The 20281-nt window shown below is 29.8% G+C and overlaps 3 protein-coding genes across 4 annotated transcripts in view; 1 reads left to right on the forward strand and 2 right to left on the reverse strand.

The window, feature by feature from the left end:
• The first annotated feature begins 1862 nt into the window (after positions 1-1862).
• LOC146533477 (uncharacterized) lies at positions 1863-9944 on the forward strand. Its single transcript, XM_085194050.1, has 3 exons — positions 1863-2510; positions 2860-2921; positions 4317-9944. Exons 2-3 carry the CDS (start codon positions 2867-2869, stop codon positions 7823-7825), a joined length of 3564 nt encoding a protein of 1187 aa, XP_085050176.1. The 5' UTR covers positions 1863-2510; positions 2860-2866; the 3' UTR covers positions 7826-9944.
• Positions 9945-11051: 1107 nt separating this feature from the next.
• On the reverse strand, positions 11052-12826 carry LOC146533478 (peptidyl-prolyl cis-trans isomerase FKBP1A-like). The gene is made up of 3 exons (XM_085194336.1): positions 12651-12826; positions 12013-12173; positions 11052-11430 (listed from the first exon to the last, which is right to left on the reverse strand). Exons 1-3 carry the CDS (start codon positions 12685-12687, stop codon positions 11302-11304), a joined length of 327 nt encoding a protein of 108 aa, XP_085050462.1. The 5' UTR covers positions 12688-12826; the 3' UTR covers positions 11052-11301.
• Positions 12827-13716: 890 nt separating this feature from the next.
• Cbp53E (Calbindin 53E) overlaps positions 13717-20281 on the reverse strand; it is a 62580-nt gene continuing 56015 nt past the window's right edge. Inside the window, exons 9-13 of one of the 2 annotated variants that reach the window (XM_085194115.1) lie at positions 19784-19829; positions 18366-18377; positions 17382-17438; positions 17018-17089; positions 13717-16712 (exon numbers count right to left, since the gene is read on the reverse strand). In XM_085194115.1, the coding sequence (XP_085050241.1) occupies positions 16560-16712; positions 17018-17089; positions 17382-17438; positions 18366-18377; positions 19784-19829 (340 nt within the window). In that variant the 3' untranslated portion in view covers positions 13717-16559. The remainder of the gene's footprint in view (positions 16713-17017; positions 17090-17381; positions 17439-18365; positions 18378-19783; positions 19830-20281) is intronic. The other variant, XM_085194116.1, reaches the window with a different exon arrangement.

Below are 20281 nucleotides of genomic sequence, written 5' to 3' on the forward strand. Positions count from 1 at the left end.
TTTGTTTTATTAAATAGTTCTCGATTTGATATATATTTTTTTGATTTATTTTTTAGTTGTTATTGTGGAATTTTAAACCTGTTCAAACTTGTAACAGATTTGCCATTATTACTAATGCCATTGTTTCTTTATTACTCATAAGTCATAAGCATACAGTTTGAATATTATCGTTATCATTTGCGGTATTTTAATAGGTTTGTTCCTTTACAAAGAATCTATAAAAGCCAAAAACGTTTCTAGCATACTAACATTTAAACTGTCTTGCGTTACATTCATTCGTGTTGAGTTAAATAGTAGTTGAAAATGTCGAACTGTGATCATGTTACTAGTGTGTTATTTACTAAAAAACAGGAGATTGAAAGTAATTGCTGGACTGACAAGGAATTGGACGAAATTTGCGAGATTGTTGAATCAGCAGAATGTGCTATGGAAGTTTTCAACGACAAATTCACAAGTATTGAGTCAAAGAATTTTGATTCACAATTTGATGAAGCTTTGTTCAACATAAGTGAAAGTGTGGTAAAGCAGTAAGTAATAATGATTATTAATGTTTTATTTATTTCTTTTTTGTATTGTACTACTACCACCAGGGGCACGTGGGAGGAAGTTCCTAAGGCTTTACTGACAATCACTCGAAACGTTATATGCTGATGTAGAGCACGGCTATAAGAGGAGTGTTTCCATAAATTAATGACACGACAAATAGGATTATCTTAGTGGCTAATGCACAACCATTTGTTTCTTCTAGGAGTTGAATTGAAGTAGGTTTCTTTTATCCCACAAACATTCCCGAGAGTTGCGTTAACAGCCTTATTTAGGCGCTACGTGCCAGCGTTACATTCGTCTTTCTTTGGGATCGGGTGGATAACATCGTTCTTCCTTGTCTGGAACTACTTCGACTAATTAAGAGTATTCGGCACTCGTTACCATCGATGTCAGCTCGGGACCTCATGAACTAAAGAGCAGATTCCATCCAGCCCGCTCGACTTGTGCATATCCAAATTAGACAGAGCGGCGAGCTCGGTCTTCTTTGGATATCCACAATATCCGATTGACTTGTGACTTTCGGTCACAAGCATATCTTTTTAGCTCAACTTAACGTCAGGTTTGAGCTCTGGCAATTCGGGACAGCAAGCGTCGTTCTACCAAACTAACGAATTCCGGATAGGTAGCTCTCACGTTCTCTTCATCTTTCTTCATCTTTCTCACCAAGAGGCTCGTGAAAGTTAAATGGTGCTTTGAGACCGGCATTTTTAGAAAATAAATGATGGCTTATTTAAAAAAAAGTCTGAATCCGTATCCGTGGATGTAAAAAAACAGTATTGCCAAAATTAATGGTTCTCTGTTCTTTTTTTAGTATAATGCATGTAATTTGGCGATTTTACTACTAAAAATAAAAAATAAAATTTTAGTCTACTTTTTGCCGTTATCATTATAAAATCATTTCATCTGATATCTATATTATGAGAAATTACAAAAAAATACTATTTCATCTTATACAATAACTGTCTGTTGGAAAAATATGCTTTTCATATTTTCATATTCGTTATTAAATATTCATACAAAACAAAAAACTATACAAATAATGTTACGACAAATTTATACTCATAACACAAAGCCATTATTAAATCGACACAATAATAAATAATTCGATTATGAGCGATACATAACAAATTAAATGAGTTATAACGCCACTTTTATACTGAGCAAGCAGTCGCTCAAAATAGTCGATGTTTCTCTTACAGTCAATGCTCTAGCTAGCTGAGCCGCCCGAGCGAGGTCATTACGAAACAAACCCAACTACGACCGAACGGTAATAAACCATCGTGGCCCGTGGGAGTGTGGCGTCGTGCATAGAAAGTAACGAGTGAGACGGATGTTGTTTATTACTATAAGTTAGAAAGAGATAGCGAATTAGTCATACCCAAGAATTTGCCAGACGGCCAATACTGGCAGCGCGCCATACTGGCAATGGCATCTGTGTCGGTTCTGTGTGTGCCCGCCCGTGAGTGAACGGAACAGAATTTTGTATTATGCTCAGCCTAGACCGCGAGTCGATCGAACATCGACTTGGTATTAAGCAAAAAGTTATTTCAACTGTAAATGTAATTTGCATAATTTAATAACAATTGTCGTAATACCTATATTAAATACTGAAAAGTGTCACGTTTATAGTGTATGGTTATAATTATAACTTTTGTGTGGCATAGTAATGTTATAACCAAGCATTTATTTCGCCGGCCATTTTGAATTGTGAGAAGCCCGAGACGGGTCCCCGTTGTTAAAAACTGGAATTTCTTTCTTATTATCTTTAGTTTGGTAAATTTGGGCACAATGAAAGCCAGTACCGATATTTTATTTTAGTGTTTGTGTATCAGTGTTATAAAAACGACGTCTGTGTTTGTTATTGTAAATTAAATTCTGTGAAAACATTATTATCAATATAAATAATACACACAAACAAATAGATAGAACTTAGGAGATTAATTACGAATAATTGGACAATGAACGTGAGTTTAATTTTTTTTTTGTACTTTACGCATGTTTATAGTTTAGTGTTTGTTTTGGTTTTTGTATCTACTAGATCTCTCCTTAGTTCTTACACAAATCTTTGATTTTTAGATTTTCAATAAATCTTGTAATATGCCGTCTTAAACTATAAATAAGATGCTTATTTCACTTAAATTCACTATAAGTATTTGTTCCTCTGGCTTTGTTATTAAATATTTCCTTGTTTACCAACAAAACAAATGTATGAAATTAATAACATTTGGTATATTTTCCTTGATGCACATCTAAGAAAGATGGTGTGGTAATTCGGTTCCAATCTTATAAAGTAAAAGGTTAACTTGGTTACAGGTTAAACATGACATCAAACAATGAATCAGAATTCCCATCATCACCCCAGAATGATGATTCAGGTGTGTTTTTATTATTTTATTTTAATTTTTATTTATAATTATTTGTACCAAGCTCATTCTAAATGTTTGTTTATCACTATAACAGATTCTTTTTTAATATTTTGTTAGCAGTTCCTAAAATTGTTTTTTAATAAATGGTAGTAAAATGCATGTTTTATTATTTATTTTATTAACAGTTCATATACTTATTCAAAATTTCACTCAATATAAATATAATCAAATTAAAAAACATTTATTACAAATAATAATAAGAAAACAAATTGGAAAATTAATATTATTCTAATTAAAGTCAATATTTTTGTTATAATGGTACTATTAATATTGTGATTGGACATAATTATAGTGATATGCAATAATATAATTTTTATTTCAAGGGTCATATTTTTTAAATATTTTTTTGACTGCAATATACTTCTATATTTAACAATTCTATTTCACTGATAACACATCTAGTGTAACAAAAATAAAACAAACTTTTAACACTGAGTTGTTGTGTTGTGAAATTATAATATAAATAGAAAGCTTCAAACTAACAGAATAAAATATTGAAAGAATTTTTATTTTATATCTCTTAGCAGAACTGGTGGCATAATATGATCATTCAACGATTCATAAGTGCTTTGAAAAGTGTGCAAAATTCTATTAATATATATATATATATGTTGTTTTTATTTTTATTTTAATGTTTTCAAAACAAATGTGATTAAAATATTTCACCATCTACTTTACTATATATTTTACATATAGTAAGTAAAAGTATTCTTTTAGGAAATATATGTCATAAACCTTAAATATATATGTTGATATCATTTTGCCTTTAATCATAGACAGACTTAATTAACAAAATAAATAATCAATTTTTATTTCAGTATTCTTGCATAATTAAAGTTAATAAAAACAACACATAAAATACATAAAAAATTTAATATAATATACATTTATTATTATATACATTATTAGTTAAGAAAATGTATGTATATATTAAAAAGGAATATTTTTGTGCTCTCATATTGTTTATTACCAAAACGCATTATAGTTTTAAATGTAAAATGACATGTGTAAAATATATCAATGTGTAATGATACATTTTTTTAATAAAAAAAATCTTTTATAATGGTTTATCGCTTTTGTAATGTAAATCTCATATATGTATACAATAATTTTCTTCTTTTTCATGTGTTTTCAATAAATATAATTGCATGTTATATTTTTTTTATTGTTATGTTTCACACGAAAATAACCTACTGGAAAAATCTAAAACAGCATTTAGGTACAAGTCATATTGTAATTTGAAAATTAGAGATATTATGAGTATTAGGATATTTTATAGTTACTAAAATTTAAAAATAAATTAATCATATTTTTCAATAACTGATTATTGGTTTTTGTTTGTAGATGGAGATGATCAAAATGCAATAAAACAAGAAGAAGAGGAAGAAGAAGAACCACTATATAAGCCACAATCAAATGTAGCCAGCATCTTAGCGAGACTTCAATCTTCAGGTGCCCTTATTAAAAAACCTAACCAAGAATATCATTGTTTTTCATGTGAAATAGACTTTCTTGATTGGGAGGACCTAGAAAAACATCTTATTACACACGTTTCATTACCGTCAATTATATTAGACAAGCTGCCATCAGACGACGAAGACCTGCCACATTCAGGAGATGAGAATTGGTCCGATGAAGATGAAGTTACGACACCAGCAAAGTCGAACGTTTCGAAGACGCCCCAAAAGATAGACATATCACAAATAATGAAGAAAGGAATATGTATTAAAAAGACAACAAAGGATACGGAAATGAATAGTTCCAACTCAGCTCTTAATAAGTTGAGTGGATTAGGGTTTACTATTAAGAAAAATTTAACCCCAATAAAAAAGGAGAAGCCGGATAATGAATCTGAAAAAAGTAATGATGTTATGCATAAGTTAGGTAAGCTTGGTGGAATTAAATTGAAGATAAAGTGTGATGGTAATAGCACAAATTCGTTTAAAGTTGTAAATGGTCTCAAAGATTTTAAAGCGTCCGATGATGAAGAAGAGAATAGTAATAATGAGGAGGAAAAAGAAGTCGAAGACGAAGATGAAAATGATAAGTCGGGTGAAAATGAAGGCTCTGGTGGAGAACAGGATTCTGATGAACATCAAAATAGTAATAATCGAAATAGATCTGATAGTAGTGATTCTGATAAAGCAATAAGGAAAGTTCGTAATTTACCGAGAGGTATACAAGGAAAACTAATTACACCTAAAAAGGAACCTATAAATACTCCTACAAAAATTCCACCCATGATAATACAAAAAGATGAAGTACAGAAATCGAAACCTAATAGGCCGATAATAAAACAAACTCCTAAAAGAGTTCAAAATATTAGAATTTCTAAAGAACTAGAAAAATCTAGTGAAACTGAGCAATTAAGAAGGCCCTCCATAACAGTTACACCTGAAAGGCCTAAGTCAAATGAAACTGTTGAAAATGTGGTAGTGAAACAAGAAATACCAGAGGCGCCAAATGTAGAAAGACAAAATACACCTCTTTTCTCTGATCATATTAAATCTGAGAGAGCGTCGCCACCGTTATCTGAGAGAACGACGCCGATACTAGCGCACATTAAGTCTGAACATGAAACTTTATCAGCACCTCCTATACAAACTCAAAGCAATCGAAATACTTCAATGTTGGACACTGTAACAACTCCTCTTCCTCCTGTTACCAAAACAGAGGTAATTACAGTTATAGAAATAAATGGTGACTCTAATGATGAAGATGATGATTGTTGTGTTGTATCAACGACTCCTGCTCCAGATGTAAAGCCAATAGTACCAAAAGTAGAAAGTTCAATTGCTCAACCTTACCCATCAACTCCTTATTCCAGTGTACAATCTAATTACAACGCAACACCAATGTCAAGTCGTATGTCATCAGCTTCTACAGAAAAGCAACACAATTTTAATTGGAACGCTCCAGACAGTAAACCGCCTATCGACATGTTGGAAAAGAGCGCCGACGATATATTTGATAGCCTTTTATCATCAGCGACTAAAAAAGAGAACATGTCTATGTCGGACGCAAGTGAATATATATCATTAGATACTTTAGGCCCTCAACATTCGTGTGACGTTTGTAATACCAGATTTACAGACTTATCGTTGCTAGAAGATCATATTCGAGTCTCTGGGCATTCAAAATGTATTGTAGCTCCTACATCTTCACTCATGCCATACAATCACTCGTCATCTAATATTCTATCAAGTCTATTACCAGTAAAACAATTAGCCGAACAAGTGGGAAAATTATCGAATAGTAGCTCTGGTTTTACTCATCAACAAAACGTAATGATTAACATACAAGCTTACCCAGGGGCTGGTGCTGGAGCTATGCCACCACCACCTCAATACAACGCGTATAATTCTGGTCAGACCGCTCATGGAAGCTATCCGCAAGCTAATAATATGTATGGTACTCCAGGCCAGCAAATGCCAATGCCAAATCAATTTTCAGGATCAAATTATATGGCCCCAGGATATGGACAATATCAACCGCCAATATCGAAAACTGGCTATCCAGGACAACTGCCTCCAAATTCTTATTCAATGGCTTCATCACCTTATTCTACAGCTTCTCCGTTACAAAGCATGCAACAAGCAGTCTATGGGCAACCTGGTATGATGAATCCACCTGGACCGCATGTTATGGGACCGCCTGGGTCATCACCGGGCCACTCATATGCACCTGCCAGCAGCCCTGGGAGCATGAAACAGCAACAATCGAACAGTGGAATTAAAATACAAAACATCCAAACATTTCCTCCAGGTCAAATACCAGTACCCGTTATGCCAGGTCAGCCTGCTCCTGGACACTCACCCTCTGGGCCTGATTTAAGTAGTGGTCAAATGGCGCCCCCAAGTCAGCCTTTAGGTGTACAAGTGGCTGGTGGAACGCCGATACGAATGGCAGCTAATGCTCATATCGCGGGTTCTCGGCCAAGAATGCCGTCCGTTAGAGGTCAAAGACCAACAATACGACCTGGTATCCAGGTTCATGGATCAGTAAGAGGCGGTGGTAAGATGGGACCGAGAATGCCTTTAAAAAGGCCCGGAGTTGGACCTGGAGGTCCTGCTCAGAAAAGGAGAACTGATATGTTACTACCTGGTAAACACGATAATGAGGATTGCCAAGTAATGGCTCTGCAGAAACAACGGGATGGTCTGCCTATGATTCAGAGTGTTCAAGGTGCTAAGGATAGATTGAATTTCGGCCAAATTTCAGTGACAAAGAAGACTGTTAATAAGGAAGCGAATGCCATGGCGAATGTGCTTGCATCAAGAGGAATCTGCGTGACTTCAAAGCAAAAGAGCAGATCTCCTACACCAGATCGTCCGCTACCACATATTCCGAACCTCGGGGCAGGTGTCAGTATTAAACACACGTCAAAGTCCAGCAAATTCTCAATACCTGAAGCCAAAGTGGGCAGCGGGATGTACTCTTGTAAGATATGCAAAAAAATGTTCATGAATCACAATTCTTTGCAAGTTCATATGTCTAACGCGCATCCGCAAAGTAAAATACCTGTCTTCAAATGTGATGAGTGTCCCGCGTCGTATCCCAAATCATTGCAATTGCAACACCATAAAAGGGTATTTCATAATGTGACTGGCCCTAACAGAGAATTAGGGTTGCCAGTTGTAGATCTGTCTCAGGAAGATAATTTAAAACGTTTAAGTAATTTAGGAATATATAGTTTTATACCTTTAGCTAATAGAGAGCAGGCGCATGGTTGCTTCGGTATACCTGTAGTATCTGTACACAATATGCAGAATGGTCTAACTTCAAGTCTTCAAGCACTTGGTGCCGATGGACTATTAAGTCTTGGGCCTCTTAAGCCCTTACCAAATGCGTAAATTGATTGAAGTATATACTCAACTTTTATAAGTTGTATTCCTATTATGTTAATATATTTTTAGTCACAAAAATGTTGAAGTTTTTTTTCCAATGAAAGTTAACTAAAATGAGGACTGCTTTAGTTTTATTCTGCATCCTATTTACATTATGAAATAAATCACTTCCATTAATCTTTTTCTTCATATTCCTATTTAGATGGTACAATTAAAATTAAGTAAATTGTACATATTTCTTATTTTAATATCTAATATATCAAAATAAGAAATTGTAATTGTAATATATTACAGACCATGTTATTCCATATATTAGAGATATATGAAATATATTTTATTTTTACTCATTTGGTTTCCTAAAGGCAATTGATAAAAGTCTAGTATCACATTCTGTTCTTTAGTTTCCATCTAAGACCTAGGAGTAAGCATAAGAATGTATAATATTCTGCTAACAGTTAAAAATTCTAAGGCAATGTCAAAAAGTTATATTGTTTCTTCTTCTTTCTTATATGTTTCATAATGTATGTTGGTCAGTACTTAACAATATTTGCTTATTTGTGTTTTAAGATGCTAATTCTTAAAAAGAGAAAAAAATCATGAGTTAAAAAAGTTATTTGTATGATGAATATGATGAATAATATATTTTTTGATGAAATATATATTATTCATGAGTTAAAAAAATATATTGCCCTTATATGACTTATAAGCTGTCTAACTTTCACAAAATAATATATATTGTTTTTTCAGATTTCTTTTCATATATTATTTTAGTCACAAATGAAGAATATATTATTTATATACTTTATATTGATTTTGTTCAATTGTTATTTTTTGTTTATTTTTTCAAAATGTATCTCCTCATACTGTTTATTTTATAAAATAAAAAGTAATGCCATATACTTTTTAATTATTTGAATAGATATTTAAGTATGAGGTGTGAAGTTAATATGTTAAGTGAAAGAAAACATTTTTATTTATTATAATCTCAAAATGTTTGAATTGTCATATGTACTTAGAAGAATATTTGTAAAAAGTCATTACTATCGATTTATGTACATTTGAAAATTTTTTGCACAATATTTACATGTTATGTAACAACAGAATATGAGATACAAATTTATTTACTTTAATTTTCGCAATATATTTTACATATTAATATATCAGTGATATAAAGGAAAAAGTACTAAAACAACTTGAATTAAACTATGAAGTTATTGATATTTATTAAATATAAACAGTCAAAAATCATATGAAATATCTATGGTTTTATCAAATTGTATTAGGAATATAATGAAGAATTATTATAGTATTATAACTAATATTTATTTTTATTCAAAATTGTTAGTTATTACGCATTTATTTATTGTGCTATGTATTATTTATAACTACGTTATCTTTCACTATCTACACACATTTTTCCGTAATCTTCTGTAGCCCATTAAAATACCGTCTGTCTATTCTTAGACTTTTACTCAAAAACTACTGGACGGATTTTAATAAAACGATTTATTTTATATAGCATGATCGCACAAATGATGATGAGTTGATATAGAACATCTAATTCATCTTTTTATTTAAAAAAAATAACTTCCATATAATTCCAAATACGACACTGATATAATAATATTTTTTCATAATAATTAAAGATTTTATGACTGTCTTAGATTTTATGTTGTTGAAATTTTATATAAACATCGACAAGTCGTGGCGTTGACTTTGCAAAGTTTGGCGCATTGCTCAGTCAAGTTCTTTCCAAAGTGTAACTTGATTAATATTTTATATTACGTTGTGTCCAAGGAGGTCTCGAACCCTGTTAAAAAATTGTATAGTAAAAATATTGTTATAGTAAAAAATGTAAGTCTCGTAAAAATTAGAATTATTAAATTAGTATTAAGTAGCTATAAAACAATTGAACATATTTATGATTATCTTTATGATTTAATATTAGGAGTAAGAAAAGCTTTGTACAAACGCGCACTCAGGTGCTTTGTAATAATTAAAGAAAGATATTTTTTTGTGTTAGCTTAATAAGAATACAGTACTTTTATGTTGATTATGTTTAAAAGAGTATCTATCAGAAGTCTTCTAGATAAATACAAGATTTGAAAATAAAATAATAATTGTACTGACAGTGTTTGATTTTTTTGTCTGTTATTTTATTAATATATTTAATAATTGCATTGCATGATGTATTTTAAAATTATTCGTGCAACAGCAGCATTTCAATATATGTATTTAAAAGTAAAAAAAACCTATTTTTATGATTACTAGGCAGTCTAAAAGGCTAGTCGTCGCGCATAGCACAAGCGTTTAACTGTAGTGCGACACTGTGGGTTCGATTCCTACTAGAGGAAATTTAATAATAATTTAATTATTGAAGTTACCTATAAAGATTATATGAATTATTGTGATTTTTTTTATATTATGTCATACATAAAACAGCTTTAAATTTTGCACATAAAGGTATCCTGTAGTATAACAATTTTTCAATTACTATCAACAGTACAATGTCGTATTAATAATAGGTGGAAAACATAGACTTTCTTAATATGGAAAAGTCATTTATTAAATAAAAATTTACTAGTTTTTTAAAACGTATAAGAATTAAATTACTGCCTAAAATATGCTATCTTCGCAATCGCACTTCCGGAGGAAGTGCGCCGCCGATAGGAACAAAAGGAGATACATTAGTTTTTTTTAAACGCGAGTCAGATGCGGGATACCCATCCCACATAGGCAGAGGACCTGGGAATGTAGTTTTAGGATAATTCTGTTCTCCACTTCCAAAGTTTTGAGGCGTTATAAGTGCGTTTTTGCCATATCAAGGGAAGGTAAATAAAATGATGTACAGGCATCCCTCGTATACACTGAAATTTCGTTCCTAATACTACATAAATGAAAAAGGAAGTTACCTTTAAGTTTTTATAAAGAAAATAAATTAAATCCAATTTTATGATGAAATACAAAAATTTAAAAAAATACAACAAAAAATATATTCAAAGGCTAATAATAATAATTACATAGTATAAAACAAGTAGAAACAGCTTATTGAACAGAAAGTAAGTTCAAATTTAAAATGCATATTTTTCAAAATCGTGTCATATTAATATCACTTCTTGTACCGTGTAATATCGAAACTGTGTTTTACAAGAACCATGTTATACGAGGGACGCCTGTAATTAAAAAGAACACCATTTATATTTAAAGACTTCAATGGTAAAAATAAAAGATGTTTGTGTGTTAGATGAAATTTATTCTTAGTACTATAATAAAGCTTTCAAGTATCTACCAGAATACAAGTAAAAAACCTTATTTAATTAAACCTTCACATTGTGCTATATAAAAAAACAGAGACCATAAAAATATTTGTAATTGACATCAAAATGCATGCGGAATGTTCTATCGGAATTTATAAAAAAAAATGTAAAAAGTTTGATGTAGAACATTGTGTTATTAAAGAAAGGTACTATAATTAATGAAATTTATTCAAGACGGATGAGTTCAACATCAAAAATGAGGGTTGCATTGGGAGGAATGACTCCAGGGTGGCCTTTCTGTCCATAGGCATAGTCAGGAGAGCAGGTCAGCTTGGCCCTTTCACCGACTGACATCTGAAATGGTATAAACAAATGTCTTTTGATTGCAAGAAATATGTAAAAGATTTCTATTAATAGTTTATTACATTTTCTTGACTTTATGCCCCTTCATTTTAAATGTAAAGACATATAAACAAATTTTGTACATTGTTTGTGTGTGGTTTAATTCCTGTTTGATCATGGTGATAAAGCCACAAGTCAGGATATTAGACAAAAACATCCTAGAAGTGGTGTAGTGAGGCCTACCCCCTAGGGCAAGGAGGGGCCTCATGCCCCGGACTATTTAAACATACATATGAAATTATATTGTGTTCACCGGGGGGGCGCTGTAAATGTATTTGCCCCAGGCGCGACACCACTGTCTAGAAAGTTTTTCTCTTAACTATAATTTTGTATATTACTTAAGCAGTTTCTTGCACTCTCAACTTATATAATAAAATACTTGTTAAGTTTTGAATAGGCAATGTGCAGCTTTGGTTTCTATTAGTTCATCTGAATTAATAGAACTCAAAGCTGCACTTTGTAAAAGCATCTCAAATTCGGACAAGAATAATATTGAGACACTAGGATTGAAAAAAGTGTAAAACTAAAACTAACCTTAGCAACACCCTCATCCCAGCCTCTGATAACTTCGCTCCTGCCAATCTTGAACTTGAAGGGCTTTCCACGGTCGCGTGATGAGTCGAATTTCTGGCCATTTGTCAGTGTACCAGTGTAATGAACAACCACTGTTTGTCCACTTTTGGGGTAAGTAGCTTCTGTAAGTTTTTTAAATTGTTTATGAGTTTTTGTAAATTTATGTGGTATGAAATTTATATATTTGTTTAATTCAAAGATTTTATTCGTTTACTTGAAATGTAGACATATCTTATATGGTAAGTGGTAACATATTATTATTACATATATACAATATTAGATATATTAGTTATAATTTATGCTTTTTAACATATTTCTAAAAATAATGAAGGATAACTTAAAAACAATGATATATGATCAATAATGGTTAGTAATGATAAAAAAGGCGTGGACTGAAAGTGCGGAAAATTTTCCATGACATAATGGAGATTTACTTAATAATATATAACGGGAAGATATTATCATGTTATTCGCATTATTATTTTAAGTATAGGTACCTTATATAGATAATAATATAATAGAAATCAATATTTCATTTTATAAGGTTAAGGGACAACGGTAACTACAACCTTGGGAGGTAAAATAAAAAAAATACCTACCGTCGCCTGGGGAAATAGTTTCAACGTTCACACCCATGTTTACAGGGTTTAAATGATTTTCTTTTGTTTAAATTTCTAATTAAAGTGAATTAAGTAGTATGACGGCCGCAAAAATCGCACCGCAACGCTATGCCGGATAGCGTTTTCTTATCTTTAGTCTATGATTTGCTTTACCGTACGGATTGGTCGATATTATAAAGCGACGCTAGGCTATGAACTAACACCATAAGTCTTTATTTATTTAGTATAATTTTTTTGTAAAAAAGAACGACTTTAGTAAAAATACTTATTTTTTGTATATTTATTAAATATTATATTGCTTAAATTGAACCAGATAACATTTGTAATCTATAAATTTACTCGATACAAATACAATAGCGATACTGATATCGATATTATCGACCACAAAATACTGACATTTTATAATATCGATAATTGAGAATATGATACTTACAAGTAAACCAACTAAAAAAGTATATAATTTGAATAAGTATATAAGTCTCTACTAGAAATACTATTGTCAAAACTTTTTAAGATGTCTTTATGAATGTTTTGTAAAACTTTGTCCATTATATACTTTTATTATTGAAACATACACAATATACAAAAATAAAATATATTTAGCTTTTTATAGTATTTATACCTATCTGTTCTCTTTGGAGTACGGCTCTAAACTCGCATAAAAGCATGTTTCTGTAGATTTATAGAATTAATAATTTTAACTGTTGTTAAATTTTTATTTTTTAATATCATTTACCACAAATTGCAGGGTAGATGTACCTTGTGTTTTTTTACAATCTGTTGCTCATTTTAAAGACCATTTGTGTTAAGTGATGAAAACAAATTCTGTCTTTTGCCTTACAAAAGAAAAGAAAAGGGAAATCGTTTAAATATAATGGTACGGCTGAGTAATCTTTGAACTCAAACAGAGTGTTTACTCAGAACAAAGTGTTTTAACACTAAGATCCCTCTGTTTACCCTGCTATTTGCGGGGTACAGAGTGAAGTTATATTGTTAAAATTAATAGGAGGAGGAGGAGTGTGGTATTCACTGAAAGTAGACGGACATGTAAATAAATTTTTATTATGACATTAATTTTCGTTAGTTTAACTCAATAATCCATTTACATTCTGTTATCCAGCAACAATATAATAAAGCAATTTTTCAATGCAATAATTTCAATTGCCTAAAACCTAACAATTATCACAACATTTAATACCATAGACAATTTTGAAGAAATCGCATAAAAATCAAAATATATACGTCGTTTTTAACAGCCTTTCTTTATTTATACAACCAGTTAAATTTTATTCATTTATTTTTATGAAGAATATGCCAATATATACGGGGTCTAACTCACAATACCACTTTAAAATTTAAACGTGATATTTGTTGATAATTACTACTACATTATGCAGCGTACATCACTGTTAGGTAAAGATTATGAATTATAATTAAATTTTTAGAAATTCTATCTAGTAGTTGAAGATATTTATGCCTATGAATTTAGACAAGACAGGAAAAAAGAAACATCTATATAAATATTTTATAAAAGATATATGCGTTGTGGTCATATCGAAGAATTGATTATTCTAGTTGTTTCACGATACATCAACTAAACGCGTGACCGTTTAATGAAATGGTCTAATTCATTTATTATGTGACCAAATTATAAATTAATTTATTTATATAAATATAATTGAAGATTATAGTTAATAAAGACTATTATATATGTAGTTAAGACAGTATACGAGCAAATAAAGGTACATCTCTGTAAGGGAGGATGATTGAGTCAATTGATTCGTCTGGGTGCTTATAAAGGGTCTTGAAACAGTCTTATTCAAGTTAGTAATTACACATTCACTCTTAACTACATATTAGACTACTAATCCTAAAAATTTCAACTTTGCTAAAATGACGTAGGTCTGGAGGTCCTGGGATCTCAGTCTACGACATTCACATACGTGTTTTAAAATGTGAGTTAGGCCTCTTTTGTACATTGACATATTTTATTTTTTATGAAAACCATCACAGAATAATATACATTATTATATGAAATGGAAATACTACATATGATATGTAAATTTTACACTGTTGTATGTAATGATTGGTAAAATATTAGTAATTTTCTAAAAAAATATTTTTTGTAGTACATTTTTATCAAACAATTGTTTTTATTTTTAAATAATATCTAGTTATTTTTTTAGCTTCATGATGCATTTCGTACATAGCAGTGTAAACCTAGTGTTAAGATACTCCGTTCCCCATTTTCCGCCGAATTCTGGTGCGAAGAACCAGAATGAAGAAATGAAAACATTAAATATTTAGTTTCCTCAAACGGGGATCGAACGCACAGCCTGCCGCGTTTACAGTCAAGGTTATTGGTTGTATGAAATACTTACACTACGTAAGTGTATTTTCAATTAATTTTATATTACTTACTAATTTTCAACCAATCGTAACTTACTTGTAGGTGCGTATTAAAATAAATTTACTTTTATGAACATTGTATGAAAATACGTAATTGAATAACTAATTCTTAATATTTGGCAATAGTTTTGGCTTCATGATAATGAAAATATTACGATTTTTCGTACAAAATTAAATACAGGCCGCTATACATATTACACAAATAATGTATATTTTGATTAAGCTGGTTCCACACGCTTTGGAATATTTTTTTATAATTAGTTATTTATTATCTATATTTTTGGTAGCCTCACGCGTAGAACCAGCATAACATTTGCAACATTCATAGCTAACTACACATTTGACATTTATAAAATTTTTACCAACGTATAAATCAATTATATATTATCTAATATTATTAATAATACAATACACGTAAACATTGACTTAGTTTAACAATTATAATTTATATATTTAGCAACATAAATAAAATATAAGAATACACAAAGTTTACAGTTATAACACATAGTTTACACAACATTTAGTTAGTGGTACATAAGATAAGAAACAATAAAAAATAATACGCTTTTTAGGTAATTTTGATTAGAAAACTAGAAGGGATTTGAAAAATGTTAAAAAATAAAAAAAACGTTGTAGGGCGTACTTAATGTATGTAAAATTTATAGTTTAAAAATTTGATTGTAATATAAATTTCTATTAAAAATATTATTTTTATTAGTAATTTAAGTGACTCAAGTGTGATGTGGAAATATTGAAAATTTTAAGTCAAATATTGTTCTAAATTTTATATTTATAAGTCTTTTAAAACTTGAATCTTTGAGCATTTTTATTTAAGGTAACGCAAATAAAAATGACAAAGAATTTTTTGTTTAAATAAACAGAGAAAAAGTAAAGTGATTCATTACTATGAAGTAAGTGAAGTGTAATAAAAAATCCGACTTATGTGATAATTTTTGAGAAGCATAAAGCTGTAATAAACGATCATACTGTTCAATGAACCAAGAAGTTACAAGTGCTTGTTAGACGGTTCAGTGGAATCTACATTTTTAAGGGTCTCGTAATAATTCTTACATTGTACTTTGATAAAAATGGCTTTTTATTCACAATACCAAAAATTTCACTCATTGTGGCTTAGAGATCAATCTAAGAACCAAAGACGCGATGTCTTAATATTGAGCGGAGTGTCTTGACACTACCTACTCTCTTTCCACCTTGTTATGCGGGACAAAGTGTGATAATGAACAAGTTCAGTATACGAAAAAGCCTAAAAAGATATATTTAGAAACAAGCCGCAAAAAATTAATATAGTGTAATAATAATAGTTAGTGTAAAAATTGAATAATAATTCTAAGAGATTGTATCTAATAAATTCTTATTTTCCTATAAATAAATTAAAATTCATTGGACAGTACAAACGTGTGTTACAAGTTTCATTTCACTTGACTACTGGGACGGAGTGGCGTATGCACTTAAAAACTCTTATGGAGTCGATGGCTCTTCTTCTTGGTTATGTTTTGCGATGGCCAACAGAATCATTGTTAACTGTTTTCTACTTATTTTGCCTTCGCTGCTGTATTCGACACCTTGTAGTATTGTTTCTTCGAATTCGAGGAGATCTTGGGCGTCGTAATCCTGTAATGTTGGAAAAATGCAATAAAAATTAAATAAAATTAAAAAATCAGCTTTACGCTGTATCCCGCATACAGCATGATAGGCAAAGGGAAGCTAGTGTTAAGACGCTCCACACTTTTCGCCGAAATTTTCGAGGCATTGTGTGTTGAGTGGCGAAACTGAACGCCGGGCTTTCGAGAGAAATGAAAATATTCATAGATAATGATTCATTCTCTGAAGTAGATTCTTCCATTTTTATTAAGTACATTTGTACAGAAATAAGATTCCCAACTTTATAAACAGAATAATATAATCATTTTAAATACCTTTTTAACTAATTCTAAAAGATCTTTAAGGAAGCCGCGTAATTCTTCGTTTTCTATGGAGCCATTGTTGTCCTGCGAATACAAAAGTAAGATATGAATTCTCAGAACATAATGTTTATTGTTTGTGCTAAAACATTTAAAAAGATTATTTTTTAAACATTTCTTTTATTTTCTTTAGGTAATAATAAATGTTGTTGTTCTTTATTTATGGTGTTCCGAGCGCGCCAATTCGGCACTAATCACTTCGCCAATGTCACGTTGAGTGGAAAACACACAAAGGAGAAAATAAAAAAAATAAACAGCTTTTCTTTTATTTTCATATAAAATTGTTTAAAACTGTTTTAAATTGAAACATAATACTTACCCTATCGTAAAGAGAAAATACTCGTTCGATATCGTCCTTCGTTAGTTTTGTCGCACCCTGATAAATGAAATATGTAATTATGCACATTCATGTAATAAAGAATAATATACCTACTATACCATAAAATGTGGGTACCTAAAACCTACATACATATATACTTATTTAGTTTCTAAACTATAAAAAACTAAATTATTTATTAGCCATATTTTAGCAAAATGTATTGTTTTTAATAATAATATTTTAAAAAAATACAAAAAAATAAAACATGCGGAAAATCGTTTAATAAAATGTTCAGTATTGTGTACCTAAACACTATAAAAAAACATATAAAAACGTTGAGATAATACAGGGACAGAAAATAATATTTTTTTGTAAACATATAAAAATAGATAATGTAATAATATTACCTTTCGATACGTTTCAATATAATATGCATAAGTTTGACAGTGCTTAGTGAAAAACATTTACATATATAATGCTATCTTTTTTATATGCATGCATGAAAAATATATAGTATAATTATCATTATAGTCCAAGATCAACCAGATCTCACAAATGACATTTGTGGAATAAAGTATTAGAAATTAAAAACATATGTAAAAATCAACTTTGAAAATTAAATATTATGATTGCTACTTTTATTAGGCGATATCTATTTAATAGATATACTTAACCTACAGTTAGAAATAAAGTAGTGTATATACACTCCTTTATTTCATAAGTATTATTTGTAAGAAAATGACTAAATTCTGGCCATCCCGGAATTTTGGTATATGAAAAGTGAATATTAAAAATCGTGAGTGCGCGCGTATGCATATTTTAACTAAATAACATATTAATTCTAGTTCTTTTATTGCGTACATATTAAACATATATACATAGATAAATTAACAAAATACATATATAATTGCAGAGTTTAATAATTATTAGATATTTGATTTTATATATTGAAAATAAGGCGATTTTATATAATTGAGGACTCACCTCTATGCCCTCCTAAGAGTGCGGTGCAGACAAGCAGCAGTGTTAGGATAGATAGACAGGCAAAGAAGAGTAACATGCTCCTTTCCATTTATAATACAATTAATATATTGTCATTGAAAAATAGTAATAGTTGAGTAGATAATTTAGATCATGCTATTAAATTGATTTTAATAAATATAATTTAGCATTTTTCATGTCTTTAATTTAAGTTATGATGTTAATTTCTTTTGTATTATATTAATATTGCCTTCTATTTGCGTCTTTAGTGAGTAGAAGTACATATTTCTTTATAAAATAATAATCTTAGAGTGTGGATATGTAAGTATCATCTTAGATGTTAATTTTTAATAGATTGTGAATACAAATGTAAATGTGTATGACTATGTGACGTGTTAAACCAAGCAAATCAAAAAGGAAAGGAAAATATAAACTTTATTTTCTGTAATTTTTTTTTTTTTTTATTTAAATGTTGAAAAAAACATATTTAGAAAATATTAAAAAGTTCGTTCATTAACTATGTAATGCAAATTGAAATAAAATAATCATAAATTCTAGGAGATATTAAAAAAAAAAAATATCATTCGAAAAATGTATTTGCTTTAAAGAGCAAAAGATAACTATCCAAACATTTTTAGAACAGATAGACAAAAGAGTACAACAAAATAATATTGAATTAACAAATAAATTATTATATTAATGTATAACTAATATGAACATTAATCATTAAATTATTTTTGGAAAAGTTTATAAAATTATTCATGTTTAAATTTACACAACAGATAATATAGAATAAAACAACGAAGTGAAAATGTGAAACTTTATGATCTTTGCTCAATTACTTTAATTTTTTTTTAAATAGGTTATCAACTATTTTGCGCTAAAGATTTGAAGTTTTTGCACTTACCTATATCTTATTTATTACACACCCTTCTATTAAGAAAAATTATATCTTCATTAATTTAATTTCATTCTTAAGCTAAATTAATTTGGCGAAATGAATTGTGCTCAACTGGCACGCTCGAAACGCCATATACCGAGAAATCAATCAATCAAGCTAAATTAAAAAAAATCTGCGCCTGCCTAAAAAAAGTATCGTATTGTCATATTTGCAATTACATTTTTAGGCATAAGTATATCGTCAATAAGAAATTTTTATATTTTATTTAATAAAGACAAAGAAAATTCATTTTAATTAAATGTTTCTAAAGATCACAGTCACAATATGATAAAAAGTTTTATCTATCAAAATAGATGTATAAAATTTATAAATAATTAAAGTAAAATGTATACAATCCATGTATATAGTATATATAACTAAAGTAATTGAGCACTAAATTTGAATATAATGTCATCAAAATGGCGGTGGAGGATCGAGATTGGAGGAACAATGTCGCATCGGGAAATTAGACGTCACTCACCTTGAACACCTGACGGCAAAGGAAGTTCTCCTTAACGGGTAGCAATCTGTAATTTAGCAGGTTTTTATTAAATGTTAATAATATTTTATTTAACTTTTTACATAATGCATATCCTCGATCCTTAGAATGTACCTAAGTGTGCTTAATCTGTTTTTAAATTAAAAATCAACCTTTGTTTTAATTTAATTCAATGAGAATATATTGAAAGTGTAAACGTGGTTCGGTTTCTACACCGCGGGGTAAATCATTTTTATTTTCCTGCTCTGGTAAGACAAACTATAGCGTTGATTTCCCCTACTTAACGAGCAATGATGATGATAACTTTTGGAGTAAATCAATTGATCGGTTAACAATAGGTTCCTTTTGCCTACCCTGCTATAAGCGAGATAGAGTGTAAAAAAATATTGACATAAAAAATAAAAAGATAATGAAATAAATAATGAAATTAGTAATTAAGGCGATTTTAACGTATCGATAGGATATCAAGTTAATAACAAT

The sequence above is a fragment of the Heliconius melpomene genome, chromosome 12, assembly GCF_056956725.1.
Source record: "Heliconius melpomene rosina isolate 202511_hmr_F chromosome 12, ASM5695672v1, whole genome shotgun sequence".
In the NCBI taxonomy this organism is placed as follows: Eukaryota; Metazoa; Arthropoda; class Insecta; order Lepidoptera; family Nymphalidae; genus Heliconius; species Heliconius melpomene.

What these genes read in the sequence shown, in the direction of transcription:
- LOC146533478 (XM_085194336.1), bottom strand. Translation starts at nt 12,687, where the DNA reads ATGGGTGTGAACGTTGAAACTATTTCCCCAGGCGACG. An exon ending in AACTATTTCCCCAGGCGACG is followed by an intron (nt 12,174 to 12,650) that starts GTAGGTATTTTT and finishes AAAAACTTACAG; the next exon opens with AAGCTACTTACCCCAAAAGT. An exon ending in GGGATGAGGGTGTTGCTAAG is followed by an intron (nt 11,431 to 12,012) that starts GTTAGTTTTAGT and finishes ATACCATTTCAG; the next exon opens with ATGTCAGTCGGTGAAAGGGC.
- LOC146533477 (XM_085194050.1), top strand. Translation starts at nt 2,867, where the DNA reads ATGACATCAAACAATGAATCAGAATTCCCATCATCACCCCAGAATGAT. An exon ending in ACCCCAGAATGATGATTCAG is followed by an intron (nt 2,922 to 4,316) that starts GTGTGTTTTTAT and finishes TTTTGTTTGTAG; the next exon opens with ATGGAGATGATCAAAATGCA.